A 23,655-nucleotide genomic window follows, 5' to 3' on the forward strand; every position below is an offset into this window, starting at 1 on the left:
ATTTTTTGCTCACAGGACTCAACAGCTTAGAGGGAGCATTGTCCACCATCCCAATTTTGCCGCATTTGTCTGAAGTTCACCCCTGCAAAAGGGGCGGGAGAAGCTGCCAGGAGCTGTGCCAACGCCCGAAAAAAATGGGCGGGACGTAGAAGCATATGAAACCCACAGAGGTTGGAAACGCTTTCCCGAAGAAGCACGTCCCGAGCGGCGACCCGTAGTGTTCACGTGATCTCACCTGGGCTCAGGTGAGGGAGGGGCCTCGGACGCCGTTCACCTGGCTGGGCAGGTAATGCCAAGGCGGGGTTCAGGGGGAGTCCGTTCCCGGGCGGAGCGGTGAAGGGGCCCCGTAAGGGCTGGTGAAAGAGGTTATTGCCGCCAGCCCGGCGGTTCCCTCATGGTGCTCGACTTTTTCGGCCTCCCCTTAAAAAGGATTAGGCCCCGCCCAGCTTGGTGAACTCCCCCCCTCCTTTTTGTGCTTTCCCATTGTTTGCATGACTTCTTTTTTTTCACCGTTCTTTCCTGAACTCTTCCCCTCCTCAACTTTTGGGAGTGGGACGCTAAAAGCAACTGGCTCTGAAGCGGTGCCATTTCTGTTCCAAGAGCCCCCTAAAGAAGAATTGCAGGTAATCTGTTTTTGTTCTGGTTTTTAAAGGAAGTGTCTCTTCTTCCCAATTTTTCACGTTTACTTGGAGGTCCTGTTGATCCCCTGGAGGTCTTTCTCTGATTATAAGTACGATTAGGGCAGTGCTTGGTAAAGTCTTGGAGAATTTATACTAGGCCGGTTGCCTTCCCCGGAAGTAGACTTCAATCACCACCACATAACCCCCTCTTGTCCCACCCATTTTCTATTTGGGTGAGAGAAGCAGCTATTGATTCCTGTAGTGTTTACTCCTGAGTATGATTACTCAAGATTGTAGCTTCAGTGTAGTTCTTTAGCAGTATGTTTAGATCTGAAAGATCTACTCCAACATCTGTCCTAGAAGCTGGTCTACTTAACCAGTACCCTGTAGCTTCTGCCACCTATCAGATCTACCCAATCCAGACTTTGCTGCACATGCCAAGATACATGTTTATGGTCTTTTTTTCTACACTGGGAAAAGGGTAGGAGGATATAGGAAATCATTTCAGGGATGATGAGAAGCTCAAAATCTGTATATTGTAGCTTTCTTGAAATGAGAGACCAGAAGGTGACAGACAGTTTTTCCTGAATCCCAAGAAGCACCTCCAAAGCATAGGCTTGGATATGATTGAGTGTATCTGACAAAAGGATTTCTGCCCACAGAGCATGAATTTTTGTCCCACCCCCTCATTTGGAGTATGGAGCATTTGGTGCTGATCCTCCCTTGGATTCAAGCCATGTTCTGATCCTTTGAAGATTTCCTAGAATACTAGGAAAGAATACAGAAATGAAATTGCATCTCTTTAATTTCTGCAGAATATCGTAAATTTTATTTCAAAAATTATCATTACAACTCTTCTACTCATATCCTTGCATTGAAACAAAGAATCTGCATATACCACTCTGGGCCTTGTGTAAGATATGCTGGTTAAAGAGGAGATGAAAATTGTTAAAGGTAAAGGTTCCCTTGCTCGAAAGCCAGTCGAGTCCGACTCTAGGGTTGCGGTGCTCATCTCCGTTTCAAAGCCGAAGAGCCAGCGCTGTCCGAAGACGTTTCCGTAGTCATGTGGCCAGCATGACTAAACACCAAGGCGCACGGAACGCTGTTACCTTCCCACTGAAGTGGTACCTATTTATCTACTTGCAATTTCTTGCTTTCGAACTGTTAGTTACAGTGTAACTAATCTATTAACACATTTAGGGTAAATCCTTCAGAGCGTTCCTGGAACAGACCCTTATGCATTCTTCCAGTTCAGTACTGGATCTCTTATTGACAAAGGAGGGTTGCCAAAATAAAGTAGTAGTGATGTATCTTTGCAACCTTGCTATAGGTTGGTTGCTGGCTTCAGCTTTGGAGTAAAAACGGTTTACACTAATATTGGAGCAGATGTCTGTTGACTGTAGGTGTGGTTGAATGAGCAGTACTGGGTATTACTTGCTCAGGTATGATGGGTGAGGGCTGGGAATCACCACTGGAGAATTTTTAACATGTCCAATAGGAGTGCTGGTTTGAACTGAGTGATTTCTCAGTATATACAAAGAAGATCCAGGAGTGATATCTTGTTTGTTCAGTTTTGTTGGTCAGTCTCATTGCCTCATATGAAAGTCACTCTTGTATACTGGCTTTATTTTTCTCATTGAGGCTCAAGGTGGATTGCACAGTGTAAGAGAATGCAGTCCTGAGACATCCAACAAACAGTGTGGGACTAGGATCTCAAAACTTAGAAACAATGCATGTATATAGAATATAATATGCCATATGCATTACAAAAAATGGAATTACAAAAATAGAAAACAGTGTAATAAGAAAAAGGTAATAATATGAAACACAATGGAATCGATGACAATCCTGCTCCCTTTTTAAGAGTCTTCCATAGTTCAGCTGTTCCTCAAGGCCACTCAGATTTGATCCTAACTTTTTAAGCTGCCCCTTATTACTCCTGCAAAGCCCTAAATTGTCATAATGTCTTTGCATTCTTCTGGACGTTCCTGTGCCTATATCTAATCATTGCTAGAAACTGTTGTGATGCAAGAGTTACCTGTTGAACTCTGGTTATGCAGGCATATCCTATAAACTTCTTCTTCTGAGTAGTTCCCATTTTGCATCGATTTGTACAGTATTACATATTTTTCCAATATTTGTTAAATCTATATCTACTTTGCAACACTATTGTGCAGTTCATGATTCTTCCTGTTTATACATTTTCAAAGTTGAACCTTCCTAGTCAAGGCAGCTAACTTCCTGTTACAATACAAAATTAAGCAAATATAACTTGAAAATCACACACAAGCAGTAAACACTAACTGCAGTAAAGTTGGGTAGTCAGTCGAAGGCTGTTCTGAACTGCAAGGTGTTCACTAACCTGGGCCAGATAACCTGAAAGATTGCCTTCTCCCGTATTATCAGCATTGGAGACTGTGCTGTAGTTACTTGCCTGCCCTCAGAAGTTGTGGATGGCAACTTGGGACAAGGCCTTTTCTATTGTACCCCATTTGTGGAATGTCATCATCCCCAGATGTGCTTTATTTTATTTATTGGTGTGGTGTCAATATTGCTGTCCCTCAGAAGTGTTCTACTCATCCAGACACTTAATGGCTTGGGACACAATTTTCCCTATTCTTTTACTGTTTTTTGTAAGACTGCTTGTCCTAGGTGTGGCATATTTTTACTTGCTCAAATAGCCAAAAGGGTTAGAACAAACCTCAAAATATATACAAATTATAAAAACAAAGCTAATAATGAGTTTTAATCATCCATTAATTTCAATAAAATGATGACCAGTAGACAATACACACCATAAAATTGCTGTAGTATACATAAATTCCTTTACCAATAAGGCAGATAACCTAATTCATACTGACCACATCACCAAGTAACACATATTTAGTTGGTCAAAGAATCTGATAAAACAACAAAACATTAAATGCATTTTGACCTTCATCAAGTGAAGCAATATGTAGCATCAAGCTAAAAGCTACTGATTAATACAACAGACATCATATAATACCTGCATACAAACATATCCACAAATATCCTGTGAAAAAATGAATGAAAAAGAGGGAAAGGAAAAAATTACACTATAAAAAGCGAATCTCTATTCATAATATAATAAATATACATATAAACAAACCTACTTATATTAGAAAGTCTCTTCATGTTCAGTAGATATTGTAGACTTGTAATTGAGTTGAAGTGCGGAGAATCCTTAAAGTCTTCTTAAGCACATAACCTAAAAAGTAGTTCTAGATATCATAAAAATCAATGTAAATAAGGAACCAGACCGAAAATTACCTATTAATTAATATTGCATGGGTAGAAAAATATACAGATCTATCTGGTAGGATCAAACCCCTAGTTTTCTTGAAGATGCAGTCAATAAATGCTTAAAATTAATAGCATCTTAAATGAACTTAGTAATTTGGTCATAAGAACTTCTCTTAGTAGGATGCATCACAGAAGGTACCACCCTAGGGTTGCCAATCTCCAGGTGGGAAATACAAAAACTGAGGGTCACACAGTGTTAGGAAGATACGCAAAAGTATATAGCTCTGTGTATAATAGATGTATGTTTAAGGTAGATCAATTTTGTGCTTTTTATTTTTCTTTTTTCTTTTTTATTTTTCTATACTGTTATATAAATATTGGTGTCAAATATTATCAAGAATAGGTTTCACCCATACAATACATGGAAGTGCAGGTTTACATTTGGTTCAAACATCCAAACAGCACCTTGTCAGTTTCACAATCACTAGTCCCATGGGACTCTAGTAATTTACCCATTTCCAATACAGTCTCTTTCAAGGACTGTGAGATATATAAAGGAAAATTCAGTTCGTTTAAGGTTCTGAACTGGTGGTATCTACCACCGGCTAGGCTACACAGAATTAACCCTACTCTCCAAAAACTGTGCTGGAAAAATTGTGGGCTAGTAGCAGACTATATTCATTTTTGGTGGCATTGTCCAGTTATAAATGAGTTTTGGAGACACATTCTAATACAGATTAAAAGTATCACAGCGATTGACTTACCTTTTCGCCCAGAAACAGTTCTGCTAGATGCTTGGCCTGGCATACCTGAAAATAAAGCAAAACGTACCTTAGTACTGACTTTACTTGCGGTAAGTATCAAAAAAAAATTCAGGCGACTTGGTTTCCTGTACTTGAATACCTAACTGAGGGGGGTGTTATACTGAAAAACAAGTATTATCAAAGTTTGTTATACTTCTAATCTAAGGAACTTGAAACTTTAAATAATGTGACTGTATTTATATGCCGACTGCGTTGCTTATGGTATGACTGTTGTTTCATTCTTGATTATTCCTCGTTATGTATAACATTTTGTTGTATGTTTGTTTTTGTTTTCATTTTTTTGGAAAATTACATAAGTATAAATTAAAAAATATATATTTTTTTTTAACCAGAACATTTTATTCGTATTCAACCATAAAGTATAACAACAAACAGCAAAAGTTACAGAAATCCACTTATCCTACCAATGCAATCAAATATACAATCAAAGAGAGGTTCCACGGAACAAAGCCATAAAGGTCATAGAAACATTAACCCAATAGCAACAACTTATACTTCGCATTGTAAATATATAAAGGACATAAGGCACAATAGTTACTCTTTGTGAGCACAAGACTCTTAAGATAGCAGCATATTTTCTAGGGTCGCATCGGAGCCCTTGCGGCAAACTTAATAACCTATCTAGGATAGCATATCTCTCAAGTTCTATCAGGCAGCCAATCTACCTTAAACATACACTTGTTATACACGGTGCTATATACTTTTGCATATAATCTCCAAGTGGGACCTGAAGATCTCCTGCTTTTACAACTGATCTCCAGACGGCAGAGATCAGTTTCCTTGGAGAAAATGGCTGCTTTGGATGATGGGCTCCGTGGCATTGTACCCTGCTGAAGCCCCTCCCCAAATCCTGCCTTCCCCAGGCTCCACTCCCAAAATCTCCAGGTGTTTCTAAACCCAGAGCTGGCAATCCTATGCCATCACCAACAAAACCCTGCCTGCTACAGAGATGGAAGACTTGAAATTGGTGCTTCTGTTCCCAAAAGGAACTGGTTTTCAAGTCTTGACTTCATATATGCAGCAGCAAACAGAGCTTTTAATGGTAGATGTTTCAAGGCCTGGAATGGTATTGCTACACAACCATAGAGAATTATGACCAGTACTGCTTTCAGGAGTTCAGGCTGCATGTTCCTCTAGTCTACCTTTCAAAGCTTGGGGGTGGACCAGCTGCGTTGCATAAGGGCAGGAAGCTGAACTGATGCAGAGTGCCGTAAAGGTGTTATGCCATTTTAACCAATGTCCAGTCTCTCATTTGTAATATCTTTGATATGATACCTGTCTATTTATTCTCTTCTCCCACTCCCCCCTTGCATGTGCTGGTTAATCACGAATGAGTCCTCAACATAATTTATATGTATTATAGGTGGAACTTCAGTGTTCTGTGGCTCCTTGCCCATCTCCTGAATAGCAAATGCAGAAACATTTTTTAAAAATCAGAATGAATTATGTAATATAAGAAAGTGTATTCAGGGTTCCTTGCTTTGCATAATTTATAGAGGTTGTTCCATGCCTCAGCATGGAACGTTTATAGATATTTATTTACTTTGTTTATAAACTGTCTTTACCCATTGGGGGGGGGGGGAGTCACCTACAGCAGTATTCCCTTTTCAACTTAAATAACAATCCTGTGACTGAGAGTATGTGATTCGCCCAAGGACATGTAGCAAGCTTCTCTGGCAGAGTAGGGATCTGAACCTATATCTCCTAGACCGTAGTCCAAAACTCTCACCACTGCACCACACTGGGTTTCTGAGTTGCTTGATTTGCATTCTTCATATGGGTTGTATATAAGGCTTTCTTGCAATGCAGTTTGAACTACCTCAGTACAGAATGTTTAGATAAGTAGTTTGTGCTAAGAAGGCTCAACTCTGCAGTTTCCATTTTACTAAAGGAGGACAGAAGTGAACAGAATAAGCCCTCTACCCTTCCAGGAAGCAGTTTTTCTTCAGAGGAACTGACCTCTGTAGTTCTGAGAGATCTCCAGGCCTCACCTGGAGGTTGGTAATCACACTGCCCAAGCATTCCCTGCCCATTACACACTACTGAAGACTCTATGCTACCAGTATCTGTGACAAAATAATACCATAGCTTATTCTGCACAGCTTTAAAAAAACCCTGAGGTGTTTATTTCTTATGCATGTACTGAAAAATCACGTGGGTTAGATCCGATGTAAATTTCCCAGTGGCAGGGTGAAGTTTGGCAACCTTTCCCATTGCAGCACTCTGATCTCCACAAAATGCTGTTCCTGGGGGATGGGGAATCCTAAGAAATGACATAAGGGGGTCTTCAGTGGGAAGGGGGACATTGGTGGAAATTGCCTGTTTGTCTGGGTCCAATGGAAGGAAGTTCAGTCTAAAAGTGGCCTTTCCTCCAGCAGAAGAACACTTAAGTTGGATGAAAGCTCTGAACTTTGCTTAGTGTAGGATATGGACAACTTATTCTGAAATAGATCACTAACCATTCAAACAGTATCTTGACATTTGCATATATCAAAATGCCAGCACCTTGGTTATTAATCTGCATTAAGACACTGAATGCATCCATTACACATTCCACCTCTACTCAGAGATTTAGGTGCTAGAGACCCTGAGGAAGAATGTGAACACATAATGAACAGTAGTTCTCCAAGTGCATGCGACCAGTCTGTCTCCAAAGATAACAATTGGAGCAGTGATTTCCCCCCTCAACCGCAAAAGGGTCAGAGAATAGGGGCTATCCCTGGTAAATAAGGATAAATGGAGCATCTGTTTTATATCTGCCACATGGTAGAGGAGCCCTTCCTTTCCCCTGAATTAGGCTCTGTCACCCCTGCACACATTTTTCTAGTGAAAGGTGTAGGCAACTCCTGGCATGCAAACCAAACAGCAGCACACCAGATCACCTGCAGTTGGTTGTCTACCCAGGGGATGGATGCAAGCCCCTGAGGTGCTGGCAGTGGTGCTGGGGCTCAGTTTGCTCCTAGTATGTTTGGCAAGGTATAACTCCTGCTTACTCGCTTGCGTCCTCCCCCCCCCCCCCCCCGGTTCTGATATCTTCATGGTTGGATATTGCAGGTCTTTTGACATTTAGGCCAAAAATGTTGCCTACTCCTGGCCTGCAGAAAAGAGTCTATACTTATTTTATTGAAAATGAACTTGAAAGAAAAGAGAAACCCCGCAGGAAATGACTTCTGGAGGAATGAAAATAGCTGCCTTGTGAGGCAGCCATCTTTGGCAGAAGACTTTGTGCATCATTAAAAGTGGCTGGGTATGGTTGCCAACCCGCAGGTTGCACCTGGAGATCTCCCACTATTATACTTGATCTCCAGACAACCAAGATTGGTTCCCCTGGAGAAATGGCTGCTTTAGAGTGTGGAATCTGTGGCATTATATCCCGCTGAGGTTCCTCCTCTCCCCGAACCCCACCCTCCCCAAGCTCCACCCCCAAAATCTTCAGGTATTTCCCAACCCAGAGTTTCCCCTATGATGGGAACTGGGTAGATCTGAGTAGATCTGATCCATAAGTTATGAGCTGCTTGGATGTTTCCTTGTCCATGCTGGCGGGGGGGGGGGGGGGGGGGGATAGGAGGGAACTTTCCGGGAGCAGGGTGGCGCAACGTGATGCGCTGACGTCATGTGGAAGTGACATCTTCCCGTTGGGGATGTTGCATGGCAACACTCTTGGGTCAAAACTCTATGGTAAAATCAGCATCAGACAGTAGAGTTTTGCCCCCAAACCCAGAATGTCACTGTGCGACGTCTCCCACACAATGACGTTACTTCCATATGATGTCAGCATATCGGGGACATTGCTGTTTGGGGGCAGGGTTTCTCCTCCGGGCAGAAGCCCCCAAAACCAGGGGATCCCCAACTCAGAACTGGGGAATGGCTGCCCTACTCAGTAGAGTACAATACCGCAGAGTCCACCCTCCAAAGCAGCCATTTTCTCCAAGGGGATTGATCTCTGTAGTGTGGAGATGCTCTATAAGTCCAGGGGATCCCCGGGTCCTACCTGGAGGCTGGTATCTAGATCAGGAATGGCTGACTGGCAGTCCAAAGTACTCTTGTAGGACAGCATGCCCCTGCCTCCTGGCGCCTGAATTGTTTGTTGATTGAGGTGCAGAAAACAATTTTGTTGGTACCCATAGATCTAAAAGGTAAAGGTAAAGGTTCCCTTGCTCGAAAGCCAGTCAAATCCGACTCTAGGGTTGCGGTGCTCATCTCCGTTTCAAAGCCGAAGAGCCAGCGCTGTCTGAAGACGTTTCCGTGGTCATGTGGCCGGCATGACTGAACACCAAGGCGCACGGAACGCTGTTACCTTCCCACCGAAGTGGTACCTATTTATCTACTTGCAATTTCTTGCTTTCGAACTGCTAGGGTGGCAGGAGCTGGAACTAGAGATGGGAGCTCACTCCGTCTTGCGGCACACCCGGGTCTCGAACTGCTGGACTACTGACCTTTCACAGCCTGCAGCTCAGCGTCTTAACCACTTGAGCCACCGCAGCTCCATACCCATACATCTACTTATTCATATATGCCCCACCTTTCTCCCCAGTGGGGACCCAAAGCCGCTTACATCATTCTCCTCTCTTCCATTTTATCCTTGCAACAACCCTGTGTGGTAGGCTGGTCCAAGGCTACCTAGCTAGCTTACAAAGCAGAGTGGGGACTCAAACCTGGGTCTCTTGGATCCTGGTCTGACACTCTAGCTACTAAAAGGCTGCCTCTTGAGATGGTCTTTAGGGGACACATTTCATTTCTCAGTCCCTGCAGTTGCTGACTTCTTATCCTCTGAGCTGCCCATGCATACCATATCTGCGACATTCTTGTTGCTGATGCAGGCTCCTTATGATAACTGATAATTTGGGATGGGATTGGGTCAGTTTGGCACTAGAACTTGGAAATCATGTAGTTGTTTTTTTGCCATTGAATAGCTGTGTTAATCTGCTGTGTGCAGCAAAAATAACAAAAAAGGTGGGGGCTTTATATTAAAGTGTTATATTAAAACTGGAGGCACAGTTCACCCTTGCACTGTAAATGCTTCTGGTACAGGAGTAAAAATGAGACCTATAAGCAGGAGGCCATTCCCCTTCTCTTTGCACTTGTTTTTGTTTAGAGGATTCCTCCTGAATGGAAGGGGCAGGTCCAGAGCAGAGCACTTTCCCCCCCCCCCCCCCCCCCCCCAGTAGCAGGAAAACTTGGAATTTCCCAATAAAATTAATTCTGGACACGGAGAAGAAAGTTCTTCTTCACACTTAACCACACCTTGCAGAAGCAAATTCCATATGGTGTAAAGAGCCACTAGCCAAATTGATTCAACAGCTATTATGCATGAGAATGGTGGAAGATTAGTAGGGCTGCCAAGTGGGGGGCAAGTGGGCGCTTTGGAGGCCCGATTTCCGCCGCTGCTGAATCAGGCCCCGGGGGGAACTCCGCCCCCCCGAAGCGCAGCATGGCTGCGTCACCAGAGGTGACGCAACCACGTTGATCACATTGGGGGCGTGGCCCCGATCCTCGGGGGGGAAACTCTATGGTCTCCCCTCCGATGATCGGGGCCACGCCCTCAACGAGATCGACGTCGCACATCACTTCCGGTGACGTGCTGGTGGCGCGTGCGCACGACAAGGGACAGCTCCCGGAGTGTGGCGAGGCTCCCCTGCCGGTGAGTAAAATTCACTTGGCAACCCTAGAGATTAGGGTTGCCAAGTATGGGTTGGGAAATTCCTGGATATTTAGGGATGAGCCTGGAAAGGGTGGAATTTGGTGAGGGGAGGGAGTTAAACTGACATGTGATGCCATAGTTCCTCCTCCAAAGGGGCCATTTCCTCCAGAGGAATTTAATATGGAGATCAGTTGGAATTCCAGAGGAACTCCAGGCCTGACTTGTAGGTTGGCAAGTTTCATATTTTACGTGGCCTGGGACTGACATATTTGAAGGACCACCTCTCTACATATGTGCCTCATAGAGCCTTGTGCTCACTGGATCAACACCTACTGTTTTTCCCGGCCCAAAGGATGTCCACCTAGCCTCGACCAGGGCCAGGGCTTTTTCTGCCCTGGCCCCAGCCTGGTGGAATCAGCTCCCACTGGAGATCAGGGCCTTGCGGCACCACTTACGCCAGGCCTTTGGGTGAGGTAGCAGGCGTCCATCTTAGTTGGCTTCCCTGCTCTAGTTCCCAATCTATTGAAGTACTCATTGATTCCACCTATATGACCCTAACAGTATTTTTCTTTTTATGTGATTTGTCCCTTTAAACAGGGTTTGCAGAAAGCCCGAAAAACAGTTAAGCAGCAGGGAACAGCCTGCTCCCCCACCGCTCAGCTGTTTCGGGCTTTCTTGTGCAGTCCCCTTAAAGTTCAGCTGTTTTGTGGGGAACAGAAAGCAGGGGCTTAAAGAGGCTCTGAGTCCCTTTAAAAACCCTTGTTTTCTGCTCTATCTGTGAACTGCTTTAAAAGTCTGGAAGTTTGTGACAGTGGACCCATCGCAGACTTTTGGTTTGCAAACAACAAATGGCAAAAATTGTGATGGATTTTGCTTCATGGTTTGGTTCATGCCCAACTGTAGTGGTACGTGAGTTTAAGTTATCCGGCAAGCAGAGGCCTGATTTGGGCTGTGGTGGATGGGAGTTTTAAGCCTTCTGCCATATTTGTCACTTTCGCAGCCTCAGATTGGCCCAGGGAGCTGCTGTTTGCCGTGTTGTTACAAAAATATCTGTACTTGGCAGGATCATCTAATAGGGACATCATTTGTATCTCTGGTGTTGGAGTTTCCCATTTCTGATTCTTGAAATGAATTGCTAACAGAAAAACTGCTCACAAGCATAGTGGGGAGGCTCCAAGGCTTCACTCCTCTCTCTCCATCCTCTGTTTTAAATGTAAATGGGTCAAATGCGTGTTTGTTACCTGCATGTCTAATTGGAATTCCTTGTTCACGGAATTCCTTGGTCACGGATATAAGGCTTGACTATTCCATTTTTTCTTTGCAAGGACAGGATCTTCTGAAATGGATGTGGTGGATCCTTAGAACCTAGGTTCATCCCAGTGGAGGCAAGGCTAAAGGTAAATGATTTGAAAGAGAAGAATATGTCTGACAGTGGCAACCCAGGGTAGTTTAGTTAATCATAGAGAGAAGACAATAATCCATGCCTGTTGGCCTAAGCCTAGTTCTGCATTCTGAGCCAGTGTTCCCTCTAAGCTGAGTTAGTGTGAGCTAGGTCACAGTTTTTTAGCCTCCAGCTCGTACATTTTTGTCTCAGGTCAGGAAGGATGGCTCCAGAGCAAACTAATTTATGCAGTAGCCAAATCACTCGTTCACAACTTTAATGCCAGTAGCTCACAAAGTAGAATTTTTGCTCACAAGACTCTACGGCTAAGATGGAGAATTGTTCTGAGCCTGGACTTCTTGAAACTTGGATAATCAATTGTGCCTGGATCACAGTGGCCAGTGCCCCCAAAAGTGTTCTACACCCATATAAGGGCTTTCTTTGCCTCATGCCCACAGATGCTTATGAAAATACTCTTGAGTGAGCTTTCCTCGGCTGGTGTATTCAAAGTAAGTTACACAAGAATCTTTTGTCTGATGCGTTATAAAAGTCCTCAGTAGCTATTTTCTGGCTTTTGAGTTTGAGACCTTGCTTTTAAGCTGGTGGGGAGGTTGGCTTTTTGGAGCTGCCTATTGCATTAACCATAATCATGTTTGCCAGCTCCTGCTTTGGATCCATACACCTCTCTCATCTACAGACTATCACACAGTTCCCATAGTGCAGCAGAAAGGACTCTGAGAGGGAGAGAGCTTAGACTATAGGGAAAATTGGTAGAGGAAGAGGATTCTGGATGTCTGATTCTTTTTTTCCTGGTGACAGTTGTTGGTCAAGCTGCCTGAGTTTTGATGTGAAATCTTTCCTTTCAAAAGGCGGTCTAAAGGGCAGCAAGTCATGCTTGGCAGAAGAACCGGGTATTCTCACAACCAAAGCTACATCTACCAACCCCCTCAAGATGTTGTGCCCCAGAGGATCGAGACTCCTAAAGCTGGTGACATCAGTCTCGAGGTGTTCAGTGGCTCCACGCCAGAGCTCAAGCAGAGTCGCAAGCCAACCCGGGAGAGGCGAGCTTGCAAGGCCGATCCCAGAGACTCACATGGAAGGGAAGGGGAAAACGCCAGCTTTATCTCCAGCACTGCAGAGACTTCCCAGCCCCCTTGTTGCCCCACCCTGTCTCGGGCCTGGAGCACTTACAGAACCATCTTCTGCTATATTGTGACTTGTGGGGGCTGCTTTAAGGACTGCCAGGCCAGCATCCCATACCCTTACAATGAGACTTTGACAGATGATGGGAAGTCCCGGGAGTGCAATGGGCGTTTGCCAAACAATCCTGCCAGTAGCTCCCCTGCTGAAAAGAATGGGAGCCAAACCAAAAAGAGCACCGTGGGGAGCAGCTTCAGCTACCCTGATGTAAAACTGAAAGGGATCCCGGTCTTCCCAAACCGGAACCCTGGTTCCCACACAGACTCAGATTCGTGTTACAAGGAACCTCTGCCAGACAAGACCTCCCGTAACAGCATAGAGAAGCAACCTCTGCCAAGCAGCCATCGAAGCTCGGAGGAATACTACTCATTCCATGAGTCGGATTTTGAGTTCAGTGAGCTGAGCTCTATGTCCAGCAGGGAGATTGATGTCCTAATCTTCAGGAAACTGACGGAGCTGTTCAGTGTACATCAGATCGATGAGCTAGCCAAATGCACTTCGGACACAATCTTCCTGGAGAAAACCAACAAGATCTCAGACCTCATCAGCAGCATCACTCAGGACTACAACCTGGATGAACATGATGCTGAATGCAGACTGGTCCGGGGGATTATACGCATCAGCACGCGCAAGAGCAGGGTCCGGCCCCGCATTTCAGTCCCTACCCTCCCAAGCCCAGAGGAGAACACAATGCGCTGCAATCTACCCGATAGTGGCAACGAGACGATGGTGGCATCAGTGCTCACAAGTGAAGAAGGTATATGGGCAGCAAAAATGACTGGGTGGGTGGGTGGCATCACATTTCCTCTGAAGAAGCCTAAAATGTGTAGTGTTTGTTATTCAAGGGGAGTCATAGCAAAGGCTTATCCAATGAGTGCTGTGGAGAGATTTTTATCTCTCTTTGCTAATACTAAGGCTGCATGGATTGACTGGTTGTTGTTTTTTAACCGTTCTGAACTTCTAATCAAATCAGACAAAAAGAAATTCTTTGCATAGTGTATAATTTAACATCTGCCATTCATCAACCCAAGATGAGGTGGCTGCTAGCTTAGATGGTGTTTTTTTTTTTTTTTAAGGATTAGACCAATGAATGGGAGGGAAGTCTATAACAGGTGTTGGGCATGACTGCTAAATAGTGGTATACCTCTGAATGTCTGTTCCTGGGAACAAACAGCAAGGGAGGTTTCTTGCTTTCAACCCCATGCTTGTGGGCTACCTAGGAACATCTGGCCAGCTCCTGTTGGGAACATAATGCCTCTTGAGGAACCTTTGCTTTAGTCTAGCTCTTTTATTCTTATTAGATAGGTCCAAGTGGGATCCAACTAATATGTGTGTCCCCCCTCCCCCCAGTCCGAAGCAATGCGTGGGGGGGGGGGGGGAATGAGGGAGCAGTCTCCCTTCAAGGAAACTTCTCTTTTCACAAGACTGTCATACCTGCCTCCTTCATGTTGGAGAAAGCACATTGCAAATCCTTGAAAACAGGATTGACTTGCTTTATGCAAGACCTCACAAGTCATGAACACAAAGGGAAGCCACCTTCTTTCAGCCCCACAAACTTCAGTGTATAGATAGTGCAAGCCTAAAATAGGGCCTAGCCCCTAAAATAGGGTTGTCATAAGAATAATTAAAATGTATGTAAAACACTTTCTAAATTGAAAAGTACTACCTGAGCACAATAACTAAAAATCTGCAAATTTATCACACGGAGAGTAATGTATACTACATGTGTTACACATGCATTCGTTTGGGTCACTTGCATTTACAAGCTGGTTTACTAGACACAGACTCCATCCTGCATTGGCAAACATGGTATTTGCTTCTGTCAGGGGGTCCTCTGTGCTGGGGTATGCCTCCTGTCCAAAATGAAAAATAGCACAGTGATAAAGCAGCACAATGGGGTTATCTGATGGGATACTGATAAGCTGGGTAAGGCCAAGAGAATTAAGGGCTGTGCTTTATTCTCTTCACATCCCACCTTTCCTTGTGCCACAAAGCAGCTTATAAATCACAATTAACACTCACAATTTAAGCTAACAAAACATAGCCCCTTTTCCCAAGAGATCCCTACAGTTTATACCCCCTTAAAAAGCCCTGGCAAGTAAACTGACTTTGCAGCATCTCCTAAAAATTTCTGAAGATGGTGCCCCACTCACCTCCTCAAGGATACAATTTCACAAGATAGGTGGCAACCTGTGAAGACCGTAGTTGGTGCACAGGGGGTATATACAGGGGTCATTTCCTGCAGGAGCGCACAGGAGCAGAGCTCCGGCAGTAAAGAGCCCAGGGGCGGGCACATGCAACAAGCCCCGCCCACTACTCTGAGCAGCCCCGGGCCACAAGGAGCACAAGGATCTGTGCGTCCCCCCCCCAGCTATCAATCTAAAACAGTCTAGTGGTGCCTGAGCAGTGGGTGTTGCCTTCTGACACTTCCGGTGATGCCAGGGGGTGTGGCATATGCAAATAAGTTATGCTAATGAATTACACTAATGAGCTCCTGCACCTCTTTTTCTGATGCACTGGATTCAGCACTAAAATCCCCCCCCCCATTTATGCAATTATTCTAGCATTACTCCTTGGATGTAAATGTGTCTGACTCGCCTAAGCAGGTATGTCCTTGCAGCACAACTTCCCAGATTTAGGCATTTATTGGCTTTGATGTATAAAGACCTCTTATGCAATGCTGGGTTGTTTGTTTTTTTGTGTTATTGGAGATGAGGGTGTTCTCCCAATAATCCTGACTCTCTTCCACTTTGGGCCAAATTTCAGTGGGATCTGGTACTGAGAGAAATGCAATTTGTTCTTCCCAAGAAAGAACATTTTGGAGACAGACTTTCTCAATGAAGCAGAATAATCTTTTATTGAATACACTTCTTGCAAGTAGCAGGTGTACAGCCCAGAGCACTGAACTGGACACACTTTGATTCAGTTAATCAGCCTAGATATACTACCACAAAAGAGGTATGGAAAATAAGAAACGCCCTATTTTGGCCACCATTGGCTGGTAACCAAAACTTACATTCTCCAATCACGATCGCTTAACTACACCCTGTGACGACATGCCCCTGATTACTCTTAATTAATGCCAACCCACAAATATATTAAAATCTGTTTACTTATTCCAAAAGAAAAGGTCCTGACTTTCTCTATTAACATTTTTTTCGTAACACAGTACAAGTTTCGCTTCTTAAGCAATTTTGTCCATCTCATGGGGTAAATTTGCAGTCATCAGCTTCCTGTCAACAGGTCCCAGACAATGAGATGTCCATTCTTAGCTTGTATCTTAAACCACCACCTGCCCTTACGAGATCGCTTTCCCCCATAAGGGACTTCCTCCTTTTTATGCATGCTCAGCACTTAAGCTAGAGGCGTAGAAATAAGCCAAGAAAGTCAATCACACATTAAATTTTATATTTATTCATTCTTTTGATTAACCCAAGCATTCACACTCTCCGTATTGCTTCTTTTTCTACATATTATGCTAAAAGCTAGGCACATCTTTCTAGTGGCCATGCCTTAGAAGGCATGTTACCTTTTTGAACAACTGCTTTTTTTTTTTTTTGCCTGGTTGTCTGGTGTGTGACTTGCAATTAGCTGACATAATGCTATCCTATTTCCAGAAAGTACCCTTTTGAATTTTAGATTGCTGATGTCTGGGGATGTCTGCTTTGGTTCTTACCAAGACCCACTAGTTATACAAATCCCAACAAGCTTAATCTTTTAGCATCAAGCAATAAATTGATTCTCATTAAGTGTAAAACTAACGCCTTCCAGTGTTTTTTTAGAACTTCCTCTTTCCATCTTAGTGGCTGCCCTTGTGTTTATCAGACAGCATTCTCTGTGTGTCTGCTTTGAGTTTATTTATAAAATAGAGCAGAGCCTGCTAACTTGTCTTTAAATGCTTAATCCTTCAGACTTTTATCAATAACAATACATTTGATTATCATTCAGCGTTAAGCAAAAGATCTCTAAGGTTTTCTATCAAAAATCTCTATTTCCATTTTTAACAGTACCAATAGGGAAGTATTTTTAAACTCATAGCGACGAGTCCACTGACCACTTACAGAATCTTCCCAAAAGAATTCCTTTAGTGGAGTGTAAAATCTTTCCCACCCTGGTTGCTTAGCCTGTGTGATTACAAACAAAGACAGCCTGAGCTCCCAAAACTTGCTTTCTGTGTGTACCAACTCCATTCATCACAAACTCCTCTCTTATTTTCCACTTGATAGTGTTTTAGCTCTTCATGTGGACAAATTGAAAATGTGTTGATCAATCTGTGTGGACCATTCCCCCTTATTCTTAGTAAAAAGCCTCTCACCAATAGTTCCCAACTATCAGTAGGCGTCAGTGGTGTTGGGTTCCTTAGGATCCATTGCCAGTATTTGCCCATATAATTCCAGGTGTTCTAAGTACCAAAACAGAAGACAAAGAATTATGAAAAACACCAATAAGACTACACAACACCTCTCTTCATTAATTACTTCTGAGGATGCCATTCACTGTACATAAACCTGCGGAGTCTACCCAGCCTGCAGGAACTGCCTGCTTTGGAAGGGATGAGAGAAGAACGAGACCACCGTTCACAACACTCTCATCTCATAGAGTTACTAAGTTCCTGCTGGGACCCTCCCCAACTTTAGCCTCTCCTGGATCACCTAGGCTGAATACAAGGGACCCACCCCCAGCTACTCACCTAGGCCAGTGCGCACTGACTTGCGTGACCCGTCAGGACTCTAAACCCTGGACCCACCCAGGGTGTTGGAGCTCCATATTTCTCGAACAAAGTTCACCCTGAGTCTCTCTTCTGGATGTCCTGTCACCCCAGGTCAGGGCCGGCTCCCAAGAGAAGTCAGAAGTCATCACAAACTTGGGGAAAGAGAGTGGCCTGGGTTCGTGATCTGTGCTTCTTTTATATATATTCTCCCAGCATGGGAAGCTTGCAGGAGCCCTTGGGTGCTCTCTTGTGCCACTGTGATGCAAGCACACGTACCTCCTTCCTCGGCACGACTGGATAAGGAAAACAGCCTCTAGAAAGCACTACGTTAAGCAACTGGATCCATTAACTGAGGACTAAGAAGCCCAGGGAACCTACCTTCCTTCCTTCCTTCCTTCCTTCCTTCCTTCCTTCCTTCCTTCCTTCCTTCCTTCCTTCCTTCCTTCCTTCCTTCCTTCCTTCTTTTCTGTCGACTTATATCCTCCCAGCATGGCAGGCTCAGGGCGGGTTACATCAGATTTGATAAAAATACAATATATACAATTAAAACACTAGTAAAATACCACAATAACTTTCATCCGGTGCCGTTGCCATTGACATTAAAACCTCACAGATGCCATCTCTGGTATGTGGCTCTGACCCACTGAGGGGAGGCCCAGTAAAGAGAGAGGGATGTCCGTTGCCCTGGTGGAAGAGCTCCGTCTGTAAAAAGGTCCCACAGGACCCTAATCTTGTATGGGAGCTCATTCCACCAGGCAGGGGCCAGGGCTGAAAAGGCCCTGGACCTAGTTGAGGTGAGACAGACGTCCCTGGGGCCAGGGACACGAAAAGATGCTGATTGGCAGATTGTAAAGCCCTTCGGGGCTCATAGAGGCAAGTCTTGCAGATATGCAGGCCCCTGGCCTTATAGGGGTTTAAAGGTAAGCACCAACACCTTGAAATGGATCCGGTACTCAATAGGCAGCCAGTGCAGTTCACGCAGCACCGGGCAGATGTGGGCCCGCACAGGCAGCGACATCAGTACCCGTGCTCCTGCGTTCTGCATCAGCTGCAGTTTCTGGAGCAGAATCAAGGGCAGCCCCATGTAGAGAGAATTCCAGTAATCTAATCTGGAAGTGACCATTGCATGGGTCACTGTAGCCAGATCCCGGGGAGTGAGATATGGGGCTAACTGCCTGATCTGTCTCAGATGGAAGAAGGCAGACCTGGCAGTAGCAGCAACCTGGGCCTCCACAGTTAGCGAGGCATCCAGGAATACTCCCAGGCTCTTCACCTTCGGCACTGGCACCAATAAGGTCCCGTCAATGGCTGGAAGCCCAATCCCAGTCCCCCGTGACCCAGGTACAGGACCTCTGTCTTCGATGGATTCAATTTCAGTCTGCTCTGTTGTAACCAACCAACCACGGCTTGTAGTGCCCTGTCCAGATTTTCTAGGGCAGAGTCCAGGTGGCCATCCATCAGTAGATAGAGCTGGGTGTCGTCCGCATATTGGTGACAACTGAGCCCATACCTCCGTATAATCTGGGTAAGGGGGCGCATGTCTTCCGTACTGCAGAAACTGATATGCTCAGTTCACTGGAATAAGCCATGTTCTACACATATGATAAACCAGGGTTTAATCTCTGGGATCTCCATTTAAAAGATGCTGGATGGCAGGGCTGAAGACTATCTTCAGTTAGACTCACTTTTGGGACTAGATAAATCTGAGGATGCTCAGCAAGATGGCCTAGTGCAGGTTTCCATGCAGGGCAATTCTTTGTATCAGTCATAAGCCTTAGGCAGGTTGAGGTTTTTACCCATGGAAACGAAACTGTGGGGGGGAAATTCATGACCCAAGGCAGGGGTCTTCTGTGGTTCCTGCAAGGACAGTTATTGACTTTCTCTGCCTAAGTGGCTATAAAAAAATGGCTATTCCTTGCTATGGGGCACCTCTCAGGGGCACTTTCAAATCTATTACTTTTTTTCCCAGCAAAAAAATAAAAATAAAAATGTGGGGGACCAGAGAAACAAAAGAAATGACAAAAGATTCTGAAAGGATATCTGGCTGGTGTTGGCTTCAAAGCAGTGATAAAGTCACTTCCCTGGGAACCTGCAAAGCAAAGAACTAAAGTCCACAACTGGGCCATTCCATTGACATGCTGCCCAAGTTTCTATTGTTCACTCTCTGTTTTCCAGCTGCAAAACTGGAAGTTGGAATTATTCCAGGGATGGTTGTGGAAATGAATGAGGGGAGAGTGAGTTCCTGACAGGTGGGAGACCTGTACATCTCAAATGAGTTCCAGCTGTATCGTTTTTTAGTTTTTGTTTTATTGGGGGGGGGTGCATGTGTGTGTGAGCCTGGGCTATCCAGGTCATGTGCTTGTGAGCCTGGAAGTCATGGTGACTTCTGGCAACCCCTAGTGGGGCTAGGTCGTTTCAGAGAGGTGGCTTGATATTACCTGCCTCTGCATTCCAGCCCTAGTATTCCTTGGAGGTCTCCTTTCGAAGTTCTAAGCAGGGTTGGCCCTGCTTAGCTTCCGAGATCGGGCTTGCCTGGGCTATCCAGGTCAGGGCCTGTATTGTTGATCTGTGTCCTGGACTGGTTGAATTTTTTTGCTGACAGCGTTCTCTGCCTCCACCCTCCCACTGTAGCCCAAAATGCTCCTGAAATGCTGTTCCTGGGGGACAGGGGACCCACATTATGAAACCTCACAGTTGGAGGAGTTGGAGGGTTGCTAGAAATTTGGGGAAACAGGTAGAAATCATCCCTTTATGCACACAGATCTACTTGATGGGATCCAGCAAATTCTATTTATCTTTCATGTGGCATACACATTTCCCCTTCCCATTCTTGTTTTTGCAACAACCTTGTGAGGTAGGTTAGTTTGACAGGCTCAGGGTCACTTGGTGTACTTCACAGCTGAACGGAGTTTTGAACTGGGGTCTTCCAGGCCCTGGTCTTGGCTCTCTTAACAACTATACCACATTGGCCTAAGGGTCATGGTACCTAGGAGTTGGTATAGCTGTCATATGTTACCCACCAGCAAATCAGACCTGGGTTGTGCTTATGTACCTATAAAAATGTAATGTGTGGAGCCCTGGCCTGGATAGCCCCGGCAAGCCCAATCTCATCAGTATGGTGTAGTGGTTAAGAGCACAGACTCTAATCTGGGAGAACCGGGTTTGATTCCCCACTTCTCCACATGCAACTGCTGGTGTGACCTTGGGTCAGACACAAGTACTGTCAGAGCTGTTCTCTCAAGAGCAGTTCTCGAAAGAGCTCTCTCAGCCCCACCTACCTCACAGGGTGTCTGTTGTTAGGGTTGCCAAGTCGAATCTTCTTACCGGCAGGGGATCGTCGCCGGGCTCCGGGAGCTCTCCTCTGATGCGCGTGCCGCCAGCATGTCCCGGCAGTGACGCTCAGCATCGATCACGTTGGGGGCATGGCCCCGATCGTCAGAGGGAAAACCATAGAGTTTTCCCTCCGACGATCGGGGCCACGCCCCCAACGTGATCGACGTGGTCGCGTCACCTCCTGTGACGCAGCCACACTGCGCTTCGGTGGGCGGAGTTCCCCTTGGGACCCGATTCCGCGGCAGCAGAAATCGGGCCTCCAAAGTGGGGGTTTACCCACCACCCGCCCCCACTTGGCAGCCCTATCTGTTGTGGAAAGGGGAAAGGAAAGGGGATTGTAAACCGCTCTGAGACTCCTTCGGGTAGTGAAGGGCAGGGTATAAATCCAATCTTTCTCTCTCTCTCTCTAATTCATCTTGGAAGTTAAGCAGGGTCGACTCTGGCAAGTACTTGGATGGGAGACCTCCTTGAAATACCAGCAGTCGGGAGGTGGGGGCAGGCTTTATTCAGCCACTGCTCCGAATATTCTCCAGGCCCCCAGTTGGGGTCAGTCACCCGAGGTCACCATGACTTCCGGGTAAACACAGCCAGTCTCCAGAGGTTGCCATGAGTTCCAGGTACACACATACTCATACACATGCGCGCACACACATACATGCACATATGAAAAATACAAAAAAACCCCAACCCAAAATGTAATGGGTCAGAGTACACATCTCGTCAGTCTTTTTATTGTATACCTTCCAGATTTGTCTGTTCAGATTTCTCAAGAAACCACGGCAGATATGAAAGCCAGGGTCATGAGACACGAGGTGTACAACACAACAGGTAAGACACACGAACCTTTTGGTCTCTTTCTTTCCTCTTATTTAAACAAAGATTGAGTCCAGTGGCACATTTAAGATCAACAAAGTTTAATTCTGGGTATAAGCTTTTGTGTGTGTCAGGTAGCCCTGTCATGGTATTGGAATGGGAGGGGGGATATTATCTCCCTCCCGTTCTCAGCGCTTCTCTGCCTAACGCTCCACTATCTGCACATTGGCCTTAAAGATGCTTTTCTGTAATTTCCAAGGCCTGGGAACTGTAACTGCTTTAGGCGCAAAATTGTTTGCTTGCTGGCAAGGCCCGCATGAGAAAACTTCATTGGCTTCGCAGGTGGGGAGGGGGTGCTGTTTGAATCTCCCTTATATATAAAAGCCGAATGGTGGTGGCACTTCTCTAGAACATTCCACACGCTCCGGAATTGGTTGGCGCCCTGGTGTGTCACTCAGAATCTGTCCCTATCCACTGGCTGCATTGCATGAGTCTTGCCTCTAACATTCTAAACAGTTTGCTGTTCCTCTCCCCCCCATAGCCAGTCAGAACACAGAGATTATTTGCATATGCAGCTTCATTGGCCTTTGCCTCGGAACACAGAGGTCGTTTGCATATGCGACTTGATTGGCTTTTGCCTCTAACATTCTAAACAGTTTGCTGTTCTGAGATAAAATGTGTTCAATCTCCAGGTGAGGGCTGGAGATCACTCAGAATTAAAACTGCTTTCCAGATGGCAGAGATCAGTTCCCCTGGAGAAAATGGTGGGCTCTGTATCCTTATATGCTGCTGAGGTGGCCCCTGTATGACAGCCAATGTGACGTAGCAGTCAGAGCTTCAGAGCATGGGAGAGGCTGCAGGGGTGTGGGGGGTGGAAAGCTGAAGAGTGAGAGGAAAAGGAAGGTAGGTTGGTGATTGGCTGTGAAGGAGACAGGGTTGCCAACTCCAGGTGGGAAATTCCTGGAGATGTCAGGGATGGAGCCTGGAGAAGGGTAAGGTTTCAGGAGGCGTGGGACCTCGGACAAGTACAAAGCCATAGACTCCACCCTCCAAACCAACCATTCTCTTCTGGGGAACCATCACTGCCAATCTCCAGGTGAGGGCTGGAGATCACTCAAAATTACAACTGTTCTTTAGGTAGCAGAGATCGGTTCCTCTGGCGAAAATGGTGGACTCAGTGTCATTATACCCTGCTGAGGTCGCCACAGCAAATTGACACTGAGTGTCCAAGGCCGGGGCACCCACCCAGAGCCTCTTTTTAGAGGCCGTTGTATTTGTAGAGGCCTTTTTCCTAGTATTCTATAAGTTAGTGGCCATCTTATTACAGGTCATTCTTAACACAGGCTGTATACATGTACTTTAGTTCTGCGTTACCATCATAAACACTTATCTTCTGAAGAAGCCTGGGTGTGTGGATTACCTGCCTAATGTTCCTGACAGTGCGCCACTGGACTCAAACTTTGTTCTGTTGCTTCAGACCGACACGGCTACCCACCTGAATCAATTTTCCTTTTATTTGTTTAGGAAAAGCATGTGCTGAAATCCTGAATGCCCTCTTCTACCCCTGTAAGATGTATAGATCATTCCCTGCGGGGCCATATAGTCCCTCTTTTATTTAGACTAACTATAAATATTCCAGCGCAAGTAGTCTGTACTGTTCACATTTATTTTGGTTTGGAGTTGGAATAATATCTAACAATCTAAGGGCTTCACAGAGCAAGGCTTTCCACTTCCTTCTCCTGTGATCCACTGAGCCCCTTCCCCCCCACCTGAAATTGGGAAGGGGGGAGGGTTCTGGCTGATTCTTAGGACCAGCAGTGGGGCAACAACTGGGGTCTGTAGTGGAAGGGAATAATCACCATCCACTT

General features: G+C 45.4%; 1 protein-coding gene across 3 annotated transcripts in view; it reads left to right on the top strand.

The window, feature by feature from the left end:
- The first annotated feature begins 242 nt into the window (after window positions 1–242).
- KDF1 (keratinocyte differentiation factor 1) overlaps window positions 243–23,655 on the top strand; it is a 25,927-nt gene continuing 2,514 nt past the window's right edge. Inside the window, exons 1-4 of one of the 3 annotated variants that reach the window (XM_015409439.1) lie at window positions 243–286; window positions 11,680–11,746; window positions 12,600–13,687; window positions 21,722–21,802. In XM_015409439.1, the coding sequence (XP_015264925.1) occupies window positions 12,622–13,687; window positions 21,722–21,802 (1,147 nt within the window). In that variant the 5' untranslated portion in view covers window positions 243–286; window positions 11,680–11,746; window positions 12,600–12,621. Of the gene's footprint in view, window positions 624–11,679; window positions 11,747–12,231; window positions 12,240–12,599; window positions 13,688–21,721; window positions 21,803–23,655 lie in introns of those variants that run through there. The other 2 variants (XM_015409438.1, XM_015409440.1) reach the window with 2 other exon arrangements.

This window comes from Gekko japonicus, unplaced genomic scaffold (genome assembly GCF_001447785.1).
Source record: "Gekko japonicus isolate JY-2015 unplaced genomic scaffold, Gekko_japonicus_V1.1 scaffold800, whole genome shotgun sequence".
Classification (NCBI taxonomy): Eukaryota; Metazoa; Chordata; class Lepidosauria; order Squamata; family Gekkonidae; genus Gekko; species Gekko japonicus.